Source organism: Lepisosteus oculatus, chromosome 11 (genome assembly GCF_040954835.1).
Source record: "Lepisosteus oculatus isolate fLepOcu1 chromosome 11, fLepOcu1.hap2, whole genome shotgun sequence".
NCBI lineage: Eukaryota > Metazoa > Chordata > Actinopteri > Semionotiformes > Lepisosteidae > Lepisosteus > Lepisosteus oculatus.
The window spans coordinates 26708359-26727704 of record NC_090706.1 but is presented as its reverse complement, the minus strand read 5'-3'; the positions used below and the strand labels follow the sequence as shown (position 1 = coordinate 26727704).

Sequence of the window (19346 nt, the reverse complement as noted above, 5' to 3'; positions counted from 1 at the left end):
CCCCAAAAGAAAGAATGAATAAGTGAATATACACCAAAGCTAAATGAGTGCATATGATATGCAGTACATATAAAAAAAGACTAATGATTTTTAGGTATTATATTTATAACATCCCATGTGTGATTGGCTTGCACTTGCCCTGCGATGGACTGGTGCCCCGTCCAGGCTGTACCCTGCCTTGTGCTCGTTGCTTGCTGGGTAGGCTCCGGCTTCCTGCAACACCGTATGGTATAAAGCTGTTTGGCAAATGACATGACATGACATATTTATAACACTAAGCTTTTGTTTCAGTGTCTCATATTATAATTGTCTTTTTTGAATATCTTGTGCCTGTTACGGATGACGGAAAGGGCATTGCCGTGGAATGGCCAGGAGAGCAGTAGAGACCCTATGCATAGCGGTAAAGGGGGCAACACAGAGGTTAGCCCAGGTGCAGGGGGTCAGACAATGTCGGTATAGAAACTTATGCACTCAGGCCATGGACGTGGGGTGACCTGGTGGTAGGCGGGTCTCAGGACATCCGTACCCTCAATGTTGAGCCAGGAGCAGAGCAGACACAGGAAGTAAATAGGCTACACAACAAGACACACCAGAAAGACATGAATAATCACAGGAAACTAGGAACAGGACAGAAGTAGAGCATTCTCTAGGTTTACAGGGCCTGACAGTGCCTACATCAATCTACCCAGAATACTGAATTCAATATAAAAAAACTGAGGAATGGTCCCAAAAATGTTTTTAGTTTTTACTGTTATTTTTGCACTTATCAAGGGGTTAGTGCAAGTTACCTGAAGTTAACTTACTCTCCCCAGCTCTTACTTTTAACAAAGAAATAGTGGCAAATACTGTGTGCTAATCTACCTTTTTAGTTAGTGAAACAAAAACTAACCCTGTTTCCTGTTTTCAAAATGACTTGTTCTGACTGCATCATTGATTTCTATGATTAAAGTGCTAAATTTAGAAAGGCCATTTGTTTACTGAGACATTCAATCTCCTTATTTTTTTAAACCCCACCTTATTTTCACCAATTGTAGTCTACTTACTTGAAGTTATTGTGAAATAAAGGTTGAGATTTCCACGTGACTTCATTGAAAAGGTCCTCATGAGACAAAGGATATTAATTGTATGTGCATATTTAGTCTCTAAAATTAGACTGTTAATCCATTGTAAAACTTTGCTTTTTATAGTAAATACTGACATAACTGATGGCTTGACAGTTTAACTGGAGTTCTAAATTGAAAGTAAATGCCTTGAAGGAAAAAGAAGATAAAGAAAACTAGAATTTGAAATTCAGAATCACATTTTTGTATTATGTTAAAACTCATGGGGTCAGAATGGACCATAAAGAAGAGATTGATACAGTTTATATTTCAAGTAATCTGACAGTAACCTGCTTTATTCACTGTACAGTATATTTCCCATTTCATATAGAGAAAGTTTTTTTTTATCTTAGCTAGTGGAATATGAACATGAAACTGAAAAAAAAGGCCAGGTCCTAACAAATAATATCTAATTCATTAAAACCTTAAAGATGTTATTGATTTTTTTTTGTACTGTGATAGATAGGATTATATGATAAAAGTCTTAATTTATCACTTCATTTGTTAAGACAAATAAATCTTATTCCTCTGTTTGGGTCTAGTACATAATGAAATTGATTTGTCCTCGGTCTCCTGGCAAGCCTGCAGCGGTCATTGAGACACGGTTTCTCTTTTAAACCACAAGGTGGTAGTGTTATAGTTTCATTGAATGTAAAGGTTTGATAAGAACTTTAAAAACACCGATGTAGTACTATGCCTCTTTATTTACCTGATACCGATGCCGGTTTTTACACTAAGTGAAAACGCAACAGGTTTATTTTTTTTCCTCATAAAGGTGCAGATTAAAAGTACAAATAGCTATTTACAAACTCTATAAAGCCAACAGTCATCATACAGTACAAGTGCATTTGTCCTTGATCTTTCAAATCAGCGCCATTCTGTTCAGCCTTTCCTTAATAAACATACATAATTTATCACGTGAAACAGACATATAGTAAGTGAATGATAGATACAAATATTCAAAGCTGTTATTGCTCTTCTACTGTAAACACAGAAATCATTTACATCCTATGAAGTATGTTTATGAGAAACACAAAACTCAACAGGTGCTTGTGGTTTAGCAATGTCTGAGCTTTACACAGAGCTAAAACTGAACTCAGCTGAATAGGGACCTGTAACTAGTGCAGAAATATTTTATTTTAAAAAAAGGTTTATCATTCCTGAGCTGAATAATCAGGTTTCATCCATTTGTTATGTATTATTGCAATTCAGTAACAACAATTACACAATTACTGTACTGGTGCTGCTGTTCTTCACCAAATTCACTGCTCTATTTATTCATGTGATAGAATGAGAAAGTGACCCTTAACAAACCTGAACAGCTCTAGGTATGCTGGATACCAGGGCTATCTCAGAACATAAGCAGTTTTATTTTTGTGTTGGAATCTTAATTTTCAAGGGCCCAAGAACTGTCAAAAGGGTGCTGTAGAAATGTCACTCACTTGAAACTAACCTGTACACTAAAGTCTTGCCATGGCAAATGAGGCCTCTGTTCAGCCATTTTACTTTTACTTGTAACTTCTGATTTATTTTGAAGCAGCTCATTTCCAGGCAGCTAATTTCCACGCAAAGTGGGCAACGTCTGTGTGAAGGAGGACAATGCGCCTTTTCCTGGGGTTTACTTATTTACACTTAAGAATCTGTGTGGATCTGTCAAATATAATTAGTACTGTAGCAGTGGCTCAGTTAGTCCTTCTACAATGCTGTGTGCTTATGCAGTCTGCACATAGAAACAGCTACAGTATTTGAGGAGCTGTAGCTGGACAGGGGGTGATAAAAAAGGCTACACTGAGATACAAGCAACTGGTACATTATTATTTTGGCCATCTTCTGTTTCTTCATATTTTTCTTTCTCTTTGGTGACATTTATCCCTGTTTCTTCCTTGTCCTTCCTTAACCTTAGGAGAAAAAAAAAGATTTAATTACACATACAATATGACATAAGTTGTGCATGTACAATATTTTTAGAAACACTTTGTTTAGAATTCCTCAGCAAACATTTTATTACCCAGTCTAAACGAACATAATCTTACAACTTCTGTTTTAATTGCGTGGTGGTGAAATCCTATCTTAAACTGAAAGAGTCTGTAAATAGCTTGGCTCAACCTCATTACGCTGAGTTAACAATTCCTTGTCCCTCACACTGCCCATTGAGAACAGAGGATGCTGGGTAACAGCAGGTCAGCCAAGCTTCCAGAGAATAAATGAAGCAGGAGAAAGGGCACTTGGCATCTTACTCAGTTCATTAGAGGAACACATCAGTGGCTGCTATTACATATTCAGGATGCACTGAGAGGCATAAATCTTGTCAGAAAGAAAGATTTGTCATTCAAGAATTTCCTCCATGCTTGTTCATTTTTTACTTTTGTCTGTTGTTTGTCATTTTATGCATCCCTTGTATGTCTCTGATGTTTGTTTTTATTCTAAATCATATTTATAATCCCAGCTGCTACTCTGCAAGCTCAAATTTGATACAGACTCTCAAAATATAAATCCCACAATGCTGGAACAGAAGTTTTGTGATGCAAGAAGCATAAGGTACATCAAAGGCAAGCTTTCTTCACCACTTCTCCCAGAGAAAAGTTAGACTTATCCTTTTTGATCTCTGCTTTAAAAAAAGGTTTTAAAAAGTGCAACCCTCATTGTGAAGAAAACACGTTTTTGGTTGCTTGTAAGTAAAACATTTTACTCATTGATATTACTCATTATTTTTATTAAGGGCACAATTTATTTTAAATGAGCAAAGCTGAAGCTTACTTTTCTCTGTTGAAGACAATGAAATCCCGTCGAACACACTCCAGACGGTGCTGTAGCTGTCCATTCTGCAGTTTGAAAAAAAGAGACGTGATAGTGGAACTTGTTTAAAGTTAATATTTCATTTTACATTAATAAAATCTCTACATCCACACCCAGATAATGTCCCGTCCAAATGGTGAAAAGATACAGTACAAATTAATAGCTTCAGAAGCCAGGCAGCTGTACTGTATGCCATCACCTAGCGGCACAGAGAGAAAAGACAAGACATCAAACAAAACCTTACAGGCAAATGTAAGGGTTACAGATGAAACTTAATCAATTTCCTGATATAAAAGCTCAAGGTAGAATGCAGATTGAAAAACCAAATTTTTGATTGCTCCAATAACAGCGGGTCATCACAGGGCATTTCTGCATCCCTGTTGTTTTTTTCCCTCTGTATCATTTTAAGGAAGCCCAACAAAACTTTGTTTCTTATACTCATGGTGGCACTTCAAATCTCTCCAGATCTATTGCAGACACAAGCTCCAAAATTAGGTCTGCTCCTATCTGGCAGTTTCCATCAATGCCTTTCACACTGTTAATGTGACACATTTACTGCCAGCAGTGCAGATATCTCCAGGGGTATCTCAGTATTGGTAAAAAATCTTAGATACGACAAAAGAAGATAAATATTGTTGTCTTGAGGGATTGAATGAACAGACTCTGGTTATCTGCTCTGTGTAAGGTACAATCTTGGAACTCTAGAAAAATCAGGCTTTCAGTCCTCAGGCTGATTAGTTACAGTATAGACACACAAGTTACAGTATGTATCTGCATAGGGCAGGCTCCTTTTAGTGTTTAAAACAAAAATAAATTTGGTTTTACCATTTTATATTGACTAAGACAATTCTGAGTAGACACCTTAACGTTCATCTCTGCTGATGGTAGATTTCAGATTTTCCAGCAAAAAAGACTGCAGTTGTTGTAAACACAATACGAATTCATCAGGGCTGATGAACATTATGCATTTTCTATTACAGTACTTCTGCTACCTGGTCTTAAAATGTCTTATTGTGCCAACTTCGTGTTTTTTAAATTAAAGTCTAAGCAAATCAATTTCCTGCAAGGCGCCTTCAATTGTTTCTGAGCCTTTGCATAACAAAAGCTTTTGTTTCATTTTTCAGCAAATGGAAATGACAGGTTTGTTGCCTTGCATTCCTGAGAGGACTTTAATACAAGTCCCAAATTACCTCTAATACCTAAATAAATCACTCGTGTTAATCTGTATATTCTGTATGGTTTTATTTAATTTACAAAATTGTCATCTGGCACAAGTAATCTTACTGTACATGTGGCATATACTGTAGTTGATCACTATATCCTCAGTACAGTACAGTGATAAGCAGCCACTTGTGTTTTAAAGTAGAGCTCAATGTATTTAAAGTTTTTTTTTATCAGAAATGCTAATTATGAAAAGAAAAAAGTTAAAGTTTGTTGCTTGGACCATTCAAGCAGATGGAGCAAATAGAAAAAGGAAACAAATTGCACAATACGTTGTTAATTCTCAAAGATATTAGTTTGCAGTTGTTCTCATAAATGTGATTCTTTGAGTCCTTCACCATATCAGTAAATTGAGAGAAGACTGACACAATGTTCTCCATAAGTTCATACTGTTGAATGCAAGATTAGTAATGAACATCATGAAGAAATACAGGATCTTATTGTTTTTTTATCCATTTAACCTTTTAATTACTTAATCAGATCAATCATTGCCTTAACTGGTTTAATTTGCCAAGATTTCTACTTAGTCACTAAACACTTTCCTTTTTACAGCTATAGCTCTGTGGCTTTTCAGATCTACTGTAGCTGCATCAAGCCACAGCATTAGACAATAATTAGATTATAGAATCTCAATGAATTGTGTAAATTACTTTTTAGTTGCAGAGGTTTGAAATTCACAGCAAGTGTTATGAAATGCTTTTCTGTTCACATTACCATTCAGTGTGTGCCATTCTTCAATATATTTCTAAGTTGCTATTAGAAAATTGTACCAATTCAAAAAAAACATTGATGGATAGTGCTCAGTATGGTGTGCACAGTTTTATTTACTGATACTCATTAAAGCACTGTACTTATTTAAGTTAAATAAAATAATAAACTGAATGTGGTATTGACAACTGCATACACATATTTTAAAGGCACTATTTTATGATACAGGAAAGGTGCTTGTATGCAAACTATAACCACTAGGGGACACTATAGTGTACACCATGAAAAGCCTTGTAATTCCTTGTTATCATGGTCCTAATGGCTAAGAGAGTCATACCAAGTTATGCACATTGTTTAGTTACAATACTTAAAACTAGCAGACATTTAAAACCAGTTAATTTTAGTTTTTCATAGATTCTGTCAAACAATGTTGAATATACAATTTTGATCATTTTGGGAACAGCCTGTAGTATAATTATTCCACTACTCCCTAAAGTGATTTTTAAAGTAATCTACAAAACAGAGAACTAAACACCAAATCAATCAACAATATAAATCCATGCTACCTATACTATTTAAGTTATTTGGAAGATCATGTACAGTACTACAAAACTCAGAACTGCATTCTGAGTTAGGTATATGATACCTGTAGCTTCAAGACCATACAAACTTCACCCTTTTCTGCACTTCTGTAAGAGCATCATCAATTGCATGTGTAATACTGTAAGTCTATACACAAAGGACTGGGGCTACTGAAACAGCATGAAGGTTGGAAAGACACAGCAAAGGAGTAAAGTGTCTCCTTATCAATACATGTCAGTTGAACAGACACAAGCAAGCATGAGGCATTTGACAAATGACCAAAACTGAAAACTACTTTAATTAAACCACTGATGCCAGCTTCTCTGACCCTCTCCATTAATACAAGAATTAATAAAATAATGTGTTTAATGCTGATCATCTTCTCTTAGTATGATATTAAATTAGCCTTTGCTGCTTTGCTGGCACAAAAAAATCTACCAGACAAGAGTAATTTATGATTATTGGATGAAAAAGAGTAGAATGATTCGACACTTTCTCTAAGTCCTGAATGTAGATATATAATATGATCTTCTTTCATTCTGAACTACATTAAGGTCTAATGGGAAATCAGCATAGACAACAGCATATGTTTGAAGTCCTTTATGCTTTTAAGTATCTCTGACTTCAGTTTAATACAAATAGGTTTTCACAGCCACTGTAATATCCGTGATTTAGTCTAACCTGAGGGGAGTTATCCTTATTGTTTTCTTTCAGTTTTCTAGCCAGTCTTTTCTTTTTCTTGTGGAGAGGTTTGGACTCCAGAATCATTTCCTCCAGTTCAAATGTCGGGTCACAGTTCAGTCTCCGTTTCTGTGGTAGAAAAAAAGAACAAGTTAAAAAAACACACAGAACTGCTAGAATTGCTGTAATGAACTGTAATTATTGTCCATAGCAGTAAATCAGTGGTAATTATAATTTAATAATAAATAATTATGAAAGCCCACCTTGATACATACTTTGTGAATAGTGACTGATCTCAATAGTGTTTATCAAAGAAATCCTAGAGATTCTTGAATTTCCAGCTAATTTAGCTAGAGACATGGGTTAAAAAATAAAGATAATAATAAGTTAAACTTGCATTGGGAATGAACCCTGGAGGTAGCTGTTTCTGCAGAACTGCATCCCAATTCACATCCAACAAGTAAGGGACATCCTGCAGCTGGGACAAACATGAAATTCGATCCTCTGGCTCGATGCAAAGCAACTGAAGAAGACAATATGGCAAATGGTCAGACATTAGAAACTGCAAATGTACTGTAAAGTGCAAGTGGCTACAACACTCCACTTAATAAAAAATAGAATGTCTTACTTAAGAAAACTAACAGCCAAGTTCATGGCAATGCTACTCTTGGGGGGGCAAAGAACAAACTCTTTTCTCTATTGAATGACATCTTCACATCACTGATGATATAGAGAACCTACCTCATGTACTTCATTTCACTTGTTTGATGAAGTGATGATGACAGGCTACTTTCTATTTTCTGCTTTACAGCTGCTGACAATACCTTACACCTAACTGTAATTCTAATTCGGTTGCCTTACCTTTCTCAAGAGGGATTTGATCTCTGCCGACCACGATGAGGGGTAGTTGATATTGGTGGTGTAAAAAGCCTGTAGAATCTCATTTGTAGGTGTACTGGATCGCATTACATAGGGTCTCTAGTAAAGAAATTTAGATATATAGGCTGCAGTAAGAAATCTCCAGCTCAAGAAAGAAAAACAAGTCATTATAATAATTTTTGATATGATGCTTTGCAAGCATCAGACAGACTTTTCTGACAAGGTAGGAACATTTGTTATAGTAGGCTCTGTTGCTTGAATAATTCTGTCATATCTCACTATCTGTGTGGCCCACAGAGTCCTGACATTGAGTGACATACTGTACAATGCTGTATCTGCTGATGTTGTGACACTCCTCCAATTCACAGATAGGTACAGTAAAAGGGATGAGGCATCTTAGGAGCTAACAGTAGATCTGATGTTCCCAATGAATGTTCTCAGCCTTTATGCTGATTTATTTTACCATGTTTTATCATTTGGAGTTATTAAAGATATTTTTTGCATGGCAGATACAGTATTTCACCAAGAGAAAATAATACCCAAAAGTGCACAGGTGTCTGTACCTGTCCTCTTAAGAGCTCATAGGCAGTGATTCCTAAGGACCACCAATCTACGTTGAAGGAATAACTTGGGTGAGTCCCTTCAAAAGGCTGGAACAGCTCAGGAGCTTAAAAAAGAGCACAGAGATGAGTGTTAAGTGATCTTAGTGATTATCTTTGCAGGCATTTTTATTGTGTTCTGTGTCAATAAGGACTATTGTTACTGATGTTTTTATTATGGTAAAAGCAGAGTAGTGGAGCAGAGCATAGTGACATCATAAACAGTAAAGAAGACACATTGAAGAGTCATGAAGAAGTAATCTATCTAGTTGGTAGAGCATAGTGAAATGTAGAGTACAAGGAAGTATTAATGGAATATGGTATACACTGTTTTAAACTATGCTGCTTGTCAAATTATGAGGAGGCTGCAAAAATATATACAGTACATGTACCATATTGTCTCTAGCTCACAGATATACTATATGTACACACATATATCTATGAATGGTTTTGGAATAATATCTGATATACTGCTTTTATGAGGCTTTAATAGTGGTTAAAACAAAACTACCACACTAAAGAAACAAAATATTAATTTAAAATGGAAAAATATGCAATAAATAAAATAATATAAAATGAAGTGTAAAATTAAAATCTCATCAAAGAGTAAGTGATTATCAATTGTTGTGAAATGAAGTAATTACCAAGACATTATTCTTCTGGTCACTTATCTCATTAACCATAAGTACAGAAAATATTTCTTATTTAATTAATTTATTTAGATTTTGTTCTAATACCCTTTTGAAGCCTCAGTTCAGTGAACCGATGCTAACAAAAACTTAACCTCAGCCTCTTGTATCATTAATGATTTTGTTCTGTCAGTCCCAGTAAAAACATGTATCAGTCATTTTATTTACTTCCCACCAGACACATCTCCTTCAGGGGGGATCTACACAATATTAGACCCAACAATAATCAGATTAAATTGTATTTGATTACTAGGAACTGCAAGGAGACTGACCAAATGCATTATCTGGAGAATAATAAGCTACAGTAGAAGCTTCGTTCAATAAAATTACAGAAAATGAATTAAATTGGAAGAAATCAGTATCTGAAGGAGAACTGAGAAAAGTATCATTTACTCACATACCAGGGAGGCAGAATACCAGAGTCTTTAGGTTTAACACTAGAGATTTTAGAATTTCTGAATCTGTTTTCTATGCAGAAAAAATACCAAAGACATTAGGGAAAATAAAACATTTACCTCACCTTTATATGACATACTGTATCTAAATAAAATTCAAGTTCAGTATTTTAGCTTTCTGTTTATTACACTCATTATTAAAATGAATACATAGATTTGTTTTCCTCTCCTCATTATAAGGAACAAATGGTTTTGCTTATCTAGTTTATTTAGGTGATGATGATATTTTGTTTCATTTCAGATATATAAGAGTGATTTAGAAATGCAGTACCCCATAAAGGAAAAGCTGTTTCATGTAGCATATGAGACAGTATTTACCCATATAGGGCTTTGTCCCAGCAATAGAAGAAGCCCGCATATCATCCTTCACAATTGCAGCAATATTGAAATCAGTCAGGTGTGCATGGCCTGGAAGATACAACAGGGCAAAAAATCAGGGTATTTATCCTTGTGAGGATGGTATTTTACATGACACCTGTCATGTACAATCACAAAATAAACTCAGAACGATGTGTGACTACCTGCCATACACAGAAATATCTGGGAATTCCACTTTCATCATTGAGAGGCGTTGACTTTAAAATATGAATATCAAGTATAGGTGAAGTTCCAATGCATTTCTTAATCTGATGGTAAATGATTTCAAAGAACACACTAGAATTTCTGGATAAATATCATAAACGAATCAATACACTTTAGACAGAGAGACTGGCTGTCCTCAGAGGTACAAGCCAGAATTACATGAGAGAGCCCTCTGATGTAGGTATCACATACAGTATGTATTGTCACTGCAAAGAGCAAAACTGGAGTGTGTCAATGATGTGTCTGAACACCTGCATAGCCCGCGTCTGGTGAAATTGAAGCTGCTTCTCACCAGTGTCACCTTGCTTTGCCATTGTTGTAATTTGTTGAAATAAGAAAAACCAGGCAGGGATTATTACTGACACAGATACGTACTGTATGGCTGGTCCTCCCTACAGTAATATTTTGTTGCGGAGCCAAAACTCGTTAAACTGAGTGTCCCTGATCAATTCGCAATGATAGCTACACTCTGAATGTAAAACAGCACGGCAAATAATGAAAAGCATTCATGCACACAGAAGCACTTTAGTGAGAGATACAAAAGATAAAGTTTTGTGGGAGAGCTGGAGAAGATTATGAAAAAAAAAACTTTCTCTGGAAATGTGCATGTGATTGTATTCATCCCTGGTTTAACACAAGGGGGTTATGGCAAGTGAAAAGCATTTGTTCTTTTTCCATTAAATGCTCTTTTCATTTTTTCCTACTTCACTTTCTTACCTTAGAACTGAGCACATTTAAAATTGACTATGCTGCGTTTTCTGCTAGTTGCAAGTAATCAAATATAATATATGGAAAAAGTACATAATGGAATGTATATTCAGCATTCATTTAAAACAAATCAGAGAAAAATGTTTCAATTCAAATCGCTTTGTGTGGATTAATAAGTATAGTTGTAAAAGCATAAGGTGTAACTTTCATCCTTGGCAGGCATGAGTTACACAGATAGTAACTTTTATTTCTTTATGTGTTGAGATCATCATTTATCTCCTGTGAACTGTATGCACCATTGAGCATCAAAGTACACACATATTTTTTCAACCTGCCAAGTCCTTAACTTCACTGAAGCGTTTGACATAAAAATTATCTACCCTCAGAAATGTTATCATATAGGGCATCCATAAAATCCATTTATTATCCTCTTCTCCTGAAGCAAATTGCTTACTACAGCAGTTCCTTCAAAGAATTGTTTATCTCTAGTTTAAAAATGACCAAGTAATTTTAAGTTTTGGTTTGCTTAAATCGTTTTTGTCATTCAACTGCTTATGTTATGCCAAGAGTAATTACTTTAAATGTATGATATATTTAGGTATTGGCTGTTAACCTATCTGTGAAATGAGGGCCAATTGATTTTATACATCTACTGTATATAGAATTTGGAGAGCATTCTGCTGGTCGAGATTGAAAATAAAAAATTAGAGAAGTTTGAGATCAGAATGGAGGAAGGGAGGGAGGCATGTTTACAGAAGAAGAAAATGTATAGTCCTGTAGCTAAATATTTCCTTTTGAGGAACACACCTTGGCTCGCCAAAAAGCCTTTTTTTCCTCTGGGTTCCTAGTTTTGCTGTCACATACAGTATATAGTCTAAATTGATCTTTTGTCTATTAGTGAATGCAGAAAGAAACACTTTATGGGAATCACTATTTGGAATTTAAACCAATGATTCAAGACATTAACATCCAAAGTGTAATTTGCTGCTGGCAAAGGATTATCCCAGTTTGCATTATGCAGCGACGGATATTCTTTGTTTCCCTGACAACAACTACAGGACGCTGACAGAACATTAATGTTTCCCTTACTCAGCTGACAGCTAGCACTCTGTCGTCATAATTGGTACAAAAGCCTCCTAGATGTACATCTTCATGAGAGCACTAATGGATTAGCAACGCAGTTTTGAAACTTTTATTCTGCTATGTTAAGATCTGCAGCTACAAACATGTAATATCAGTAGCTATGAAACTGAGTTTTCGTTTTTAGGAGACACAATAAACAATTGAAAGGCTGCCCTTTTCTCAACACGTGGGTTTTTTCTAGCAAGATCAAAAAAATCCAGGAATGACATAACATAATACACATGCTTTTAAGCACTTACCATGTTCATCAAGCAGAATGTTGTCTGGCTTAATGTCCCTGTAGGGAAAGAATCACCATTAACTCAGTCTGATACTTACAGTATACTGTACAGTAGATAAAGACTACCATCATTCAAAAGGCATAGTGCCAACAGTCCAAATGGATATCTCTTGTTCTAAAAATTGTAAGACAATGATTAGAAGCAAAAAAGGTACATTAACTCTTAACCCTTAACATTAAAGAAAAATCACCTTTGCCCTCAATGCTCCAGAACAAAACTGTTTAGCTTAAAAACAAAGCCAGTCTGTACAGTTAATTATACCGACAGTCAAATCCTTTAACCTAAACTAGACTATGAGGAAATGATGAATCTTTAATAATCACTGATGATCCCCCCTGTGATAAATCAATTCTATCTTTAAAGAAAATCATTACTGTATATAAAAAACTTATAAAGCAACTGTGCATTTGTAGTTGTTTATACACTTTAAAGCTTTGAAAATATACATATTTCACCCCAAACGTCCTAGGTGTTTTATAGAGGCAGACAGTGACTATAAATAAGTCGTAACCAGTTTCTGGAACATAAAGAGGTTTTTGCTCAGAAAATGCTCAGTACAAGGTGCCCTGTTTTTTTCTGATTTGTTATTACTTCTTGGCATGAGAGCACCCATAATTAGCAAGCCATGGTTAAAACAAACGTGTTTGCACTTAATGGGGCCTGACAGTTCAGAAAAGAAATTGATCTAAGTTCAGAGTGCTGTTAGAAAAGACTCAAAATATTTTCTCAGACCAAGAAGACATCTGTTGACTTTCAAGGCAGTGAATCAAATGAATTAATATAGTAAAAGGAGTTTGTTAAGGTGCATTACTTGGTCAACAGACTAACAGAATGCTATCAAACAGTGAGCTAGCCATACTAGTAAGTTCCTTCTATTCATTCATTTTATATATCACCCTTCCCGATTGATACCTTTACACACAAAAAAAAAAGTCTTCAGTGGTCGATGTAAAATGACGGGGTCTAAAAAGGAAAGTGAAATTTCAGTATGAATGTAATATTGGCTATACCTAAAGAATCTTCATAATTAAATACATATTTATTTGAGCATCAAAAGAAACTTATCCCTTACTGTATAACTGCAAGAGATTTACAAAGGTATTACAACATATTAGAAATATATAGTTAATCTGAAACCTTGTGTTCTTTCTTCTTTATTTTTACATTTCAATGTGAAATACACTCTAGTTTGCCCCTTTGGTTGGATGCTGAATCAAGTCCCCACTGTAACACATTTCCCACTGATGCAACGGTTACAGTCATTCAGGGGTATCATGGTCTGTCATGAGTGAACATTCAGAAGTACGCCAAAACATTTTATCAATATTCCAAATCCATATACTTTATTTTTCTTAACCACACATATACTGTATAAATAAGTGATATTTTCCTTTGAAGCTGTGTACAGTATATTTACATGAACTAAGCATGACCTTTATGTGTTAATATCAACTGGAGTGCCAATGAATATACAGTGATTCATAGTTTTATTAGTGGAAATGCACCTTAATCCATCCAACCCTAGACAGAATACAACAGAGAAACCAGAGATTATTGTGCACTGCAGTAACATTAGATTAGATAAGAATAGATTTCAAGGTGATTGTATGTGTATTACTTCTGACTGAAAAGGCCTAAACTGAAGACAGTACAATTTACATATCAAAGATCAGAGAATGAAATGGTCCCGATCCCTCACTGAGTTTAGAGCAGTTTGCTTCAGAGAGACAGAGGCAGGAGGGAGGTGAAAAAAGTCACAGTTGTTACATTTAATTAGTTGGCATTTCCTTCAAATGAAGTATAAGGGAAACTATGTTCTTTTGAAAGGGCATGATCACAGTTAAACACTATAGGAGCAACAGGGCAAGTAGATGTACACTAGTTAGGTTTTTTTCACATGGCAATATAGCAATATGGTACTTTCAGAACCCAAGCTTGCGGTCAGATAGCCAACATGTTCTATAAACTGCACAAGTAATAATAATTGCTCAAGCATTCCTGCCACATCCCATTATTAACAATTATATTCTGATTACTATTCAGAACACTTCACTTTTATTAATGTGCTTAATAGGTGGTGAGGTTTTCATTTGAAAGTGATGACCCTGGTCTTAGGCTAAACCTTAAAAGCTGGATGACACCAGTTTAATCGTACCAAATAAATTCTTCCTACTGGCCATGGAAATTATATAATAAGATAAGCATCCAATATTATGTATCCTAAATTCACCAAAGGAGCAGAGTGGATTATGTTAGAAAAAAGGAGTGTACAGTATATATATTCTTGACTTGATTCAGCAACGGACATTCTGTTAATACCTTTATTATCATTATCTTCACAAAAAACATACGGTAGGCTGACTATCAGCTTTTAATTCAGCAACAGATAAATACTCCCTTCCATAATATAATCCATCCATTTTCTAACTGCTTCATCTAATTAAAGGTCATGTTGTCAGGAAGAAATGGGCAAAAGGCAGGAATCATTCTAAACAGAATGCCAGTCCATCACAGGTGAAACATGCACACACTCACAACAGGGCCAATTTTCCCAGAAACCAATTAACCTACAGCACCAGTATATCTTTGGACTGAGGAAAGAAACTAGAACAAACCCAAGCAAGCACTGTGAAAACACGCAAACTCCACTCAGACGGCACTCCAGGAACAATACCCAGGGATCAAATTCTGCGAGACAGAAATGCTAAGCACTGTGCCACCGTGTCACCCCCATGATATGATATAATATGATATGATCCATGCATTCATTTATCGTCTTATTCCGTTTCTCGTTTGAACCAGAGGTCCTTAAGTGTAACAGCTTATTATACTTTGTGCGTCACTGTCTTCGTTGCTGGTCCTTTAATTTCACCTTGTAGGTTCTGGGATTTTCCTCAGGCGAACCATAATTAGCTTCCCTGTGCTTCTGAGAAATAACCAATAGTAAATATTCACCTTTTGGTCTTTCAATTTATGTGGCTTTCAGCAATGATTTATACATCTTGAGGTTTTAAAACTTGACAGCTGTGCCTTACATGGGCCCCATTTGGCACTCGCACTGCACCTCTAGTTAATTACCAGATGCAACTATTTTTCTCCCTCAATTAGAAATTTCTGCATCAGTTCCAAACAGATAATAGTGTGCCTGATTTATAGAGTGCAGTAAGATAAGTGATAACAGATTAAGTATTATCACCAATATAGTTTTACAAAAGTAGACTACTTGTATAAAAGGACTTCAAAATATACAGATTAGTTTAACTACACAAGATTTTCAGTACATAACTTTGCATTAACCAATTTTGCAGTTCTGCTGGTTGAGATGTTGTTTCTATACAAGAGTTAATAGCATTTTAAAGCAATGGCATGCAATATGAATTTCAGGGTTGCAGCATGTGTAACATGTAATGTGTCACAATTATTGTATCGGTTGAATATAGGATTTAGTTTATCTTCCCACATTCTCTCATTCCTAAAGGACCAATTCTTTCTGGCATTCTACATTAACACATGGCAGACAATCAGTGACATCCAGCCATATCAGAGAGGCCAGTGTTTTTTTTCCTAAGAAAAGAGACAAGTACTTGGAACATGACATCAAATATATGTTAAGTCAAGGACTCACTTTACAAAGATCTTATGTTGTGCCCTTTAGAAACTCTAAAATACAAGACACTTGCTTCGTAGGTCTTAAATATTTTTTGTCAGTTCAAATTTGTGTTGTTCAGAAAATGTGGATACATGAAGATAGACATTTTTATGCAGTGCACAGGGTTTAAATGATTAAAACATCATTTGTTTCAGGACGTTGTGAACAAAATTATTTCTTCATCTCCTAAGAAGGAAATGTACCAATAGAAAGAGCTTAATCTACTGGGAGCATAGCTTTCATTAGGCGAGAAAACATTCAGGAGCGGTATATGTTACAAAACAGTAATTGGACTCGACAGGGTCACAGAGCACAATCTCCCAGGGTGTGAGCAGGAGGAGTGGGACTTGGCATTAGTGTGCACCCCCTCCTGGAGGCTGGAGATGACAGAGATACTGTAGGACCACAGCAGTGTTTTCCTTTTCATTCCAGGGCAAATGGTTTCCATAAAACTGCTGTTATCCATTCTTGAGCCACCCATAGAACAAATCTCATTATACATCCTGTAAGCTAGAGTATGGTAGAGAGCTGCAACTGATCTGCTCACCTTTTGTCAGGCTCCACTAGTCTAACAACCTATTACCTGGATCTAATGGCCTAATTACATCACTTTTTAAAATGAACCTTGTAACCGAGATGAGCACCCTGTAACCTAATCATCCTGGCACTGCTGGGGGGAAAGACTAGGGGTCAGATGACTGTGATGCCTTTAAGGCAAACAATGCACATTCTGTGTGTCATTAGGTACAGGTTAGATTAACTCAAGTGCTGCTGAGCACCTGTCCTGAAGATAAGACACCTCTGAGAAAATACTTCCTTAAAGCCCATACTTTTCGGTCATGCAATTACACTAAAGAAGTACACAATGGAGCATTACACTTTCACGTAATACAAGAACTTCAGTAGGTGTTTGGGAGGTAAAACAGAATTATCTGCCTGTAAAAGATTCATTCAATTAGTAGTAGATTCAGAAAGCCTTCTGATTAACAAACCCTTGCAATGGTGGGCTGCAGTAAATGAAACTTTCCAGGTTAATCACAGTAATGAGTAACTCTCTAGGAGAATTATCTGAAGTTTCAGATTTAAAATAATGTGATCTGGAACTGTCGGGTGGATGCTCATTGACCAAAAAAAAAAAACTTAAGGCATTGACTAAAGAATTTCTGTTACTAGTAATTATTATCCAGGAGGATCTGGTTAAAAAAATAAAAAATAAAATTGTGATTTAAAAGATTCATTCAATTCAGTAGTAGATTCAGAAAGCCTTCTGATTAACAAACCCTTGCAATGGTGGGCTGCAGTAAATGAAACTTTCCAGGTTAATCACAGTAATGAGTAACTCTCTAGGAGAGTTATCTGAAGTTTCAAATTTAAAATAATGTGATCTGGAACTGTCGGGTGGATGCTCATTGACCAAAAAAAAAAACTTAAGGCATTGACTAAAGAATTTCTGTTACTAGTAATTATTATCCAGGAGGATCTGGTTAAAAAAATAAAAAATAAAATTGTGATTTAAACTCTAGAGAGAGAGAAGAAGCAGAGAAGGCAATTACAGCCAGCTTCTCCAAAGATGGAAGAAGACCAAACAAGAAAGACTTGTTAAATAAACATAAACATTTCATCAATGTCATTTTATTACATTCTTTTTCTCCATGGTGCTCAATGTAATGTTCAGCATGCCATTAATACTTATACTGTATGTTTCAGAGTTGCTTTTCTGTTAGTGCTTATAAAATGTGGAAAGGTGCTGTCAGTGCTGTCAACCACCTTGTGCAGAGTCACCAAAATATTAAGAGATACATTTTACAGTACATACAGTAAACAAGGCAAGATCACAGGACCAAGTGCCTTACTGAGAATGTAAATGTTACTTTCTTTTTACTTTTGTTAACAAAGCTCACATTTGTTCTTGGCTGTACACTGCTCTACTTGCTCATTTTAAATATATTGTCTTATTTTTTGTATTCAAAACCCAAAACCCAAAACCCAAAACCCAAAACCCAAGTGAGCAATCAGATTTAAAATGTCGTCTTTTTTACAGATTCACTCCAGATGTACAGTAATTAGCCTGGTTTGAAGATGTCCTGCTTTGACTTTATTAAGGACTGTGGGATATGTTTTCCTAAAGTTTAAAGCATTTTCATATATGTTGTAATAATTAACGTTGATTATTTGTGATTCTGAACAGCCCTCAATTTCCTTGCATGAAAGGAATCATTTAGAGGCCCATGAAAGATATAGTCCTCTCTAAATATGACACATTTAAGTCGTTTTATATTAATATTAATAGTACAGTTAAACTCATTAGAATGTAACAACTCCTTCTAGGTACTGTATTTTGGCTTAGTGTAGAAGTGTTTTGAAATTTGAAATTTGAAACTTACGGTAAATGGACACATTCACCACCAAGGGTGAATGACAGATAAATTTAGAGTTCCTGATGCCAATGAGAAAAATTAAGGCATAATTACCCAAATAGAGGACATTAAGTCAAGGTTTCATCTGACGTTTCAAGTATCTAGTATTTAATACATTGAGTTTGAGGAAAGTTTCAGAATGGGGAGAGCAGAGTAAGGGAGATGATCTATTCTTCAAAGAAACATTACTATAAAATCCCCTTAAAAAGCAGTGAATTTTCTTACAAACACAAATAATTATTTTTTGTGTAAGAAAGATACACAGAATAAGGGAAGGTATTCAAAAGGGAATAAACAGTAATGGTTGTATCAAACTTTCTTTAGAGACTTCTTTTCAAATTTCAATCAGGCTTTCAGTACATTGCAAATACATTACTCATGAATACCTCATAGTCCTATTTCTCTAGAGTCCTACAGTGTAAAAATATTATTTCTTTCACCTTGTTTTGTACCTTGAGTTTCTCTGTTAATCACATGCCTAATTGCAGAGAATCTGTTACATATGTTGTGTTTCACCCCTTGGGACTCATTTTACACCACTGAAGTTTTATTGTTGTTTTTTTTTACATGAGAACCATCAGGGTTCTTTATTTTTACCTTGTAATTCAGGCCATTACAAGCATAACCTGAAAGAAATTGGAGTATACTCCTATGAAACATAAAGATAGTATACTCCTATAAAGATAAAGTATACTCCTACCTTTTGGGCTTTCTTCTCCCTATCTCAATAGTGTATTGTTCAACCCTCCCTTTGCACAAAGTTTGAAAAATTACCCTATTAGTCTATAAGCACTTACTTGGCCTCTGTGGCTCTAAAGACATCTTATTTAGAATTTCTATTAGCCTAAATAAATTA

The 19346-nt window shown here is 35.4% G+C and overlaps 1 protein-coding gene across 3 annotated transcripts in view; it reads right to left on the bottom strand.

Annotated features, from left to right (window-relative positions):
• Positions 1-1786: 1786 nt before the first annotated feature.
• Positions 1787-19346, bottom strand: part of stk32a (serine/threonine kinase 32A) — a 31604-nt gene continuing 14044 nt past the window's right edge. For all 3 annotated transcript variants that reach the window (XM_015349435.2, XM_015349438.2, XM_006631818.3), the window contains 8 exons: positions 12383-12420; positions 10029-10118; positions 8531-8634; positions 7950-8066; positions 7486-7611; positions 7089-7217; positions 3858-3922; positions 1787-2998 (listed from right to left, as the gene is read on the bottom strand). In XM_015349435.2, coding sequence (XP_015204921.1) covers positions 2884-2998; positions 3858-3922; positions 7089-7217; positions 7486-7611; positions 7950-8066; positions 8531-8634; positions 10029-10118; positions 12383-12420 — 784 coding nt within the window. In that variant the 3' untranslated portion in view covers positions 1787-2883. The remainder of the gene's footprint in view (positions 2999-3857; positions 3923-7088; positions 7218-7485; positions 7612-7949; positions 8067-8530; positions 8635-10028; positions 10119-12382; positions 12421-19346) is intronic.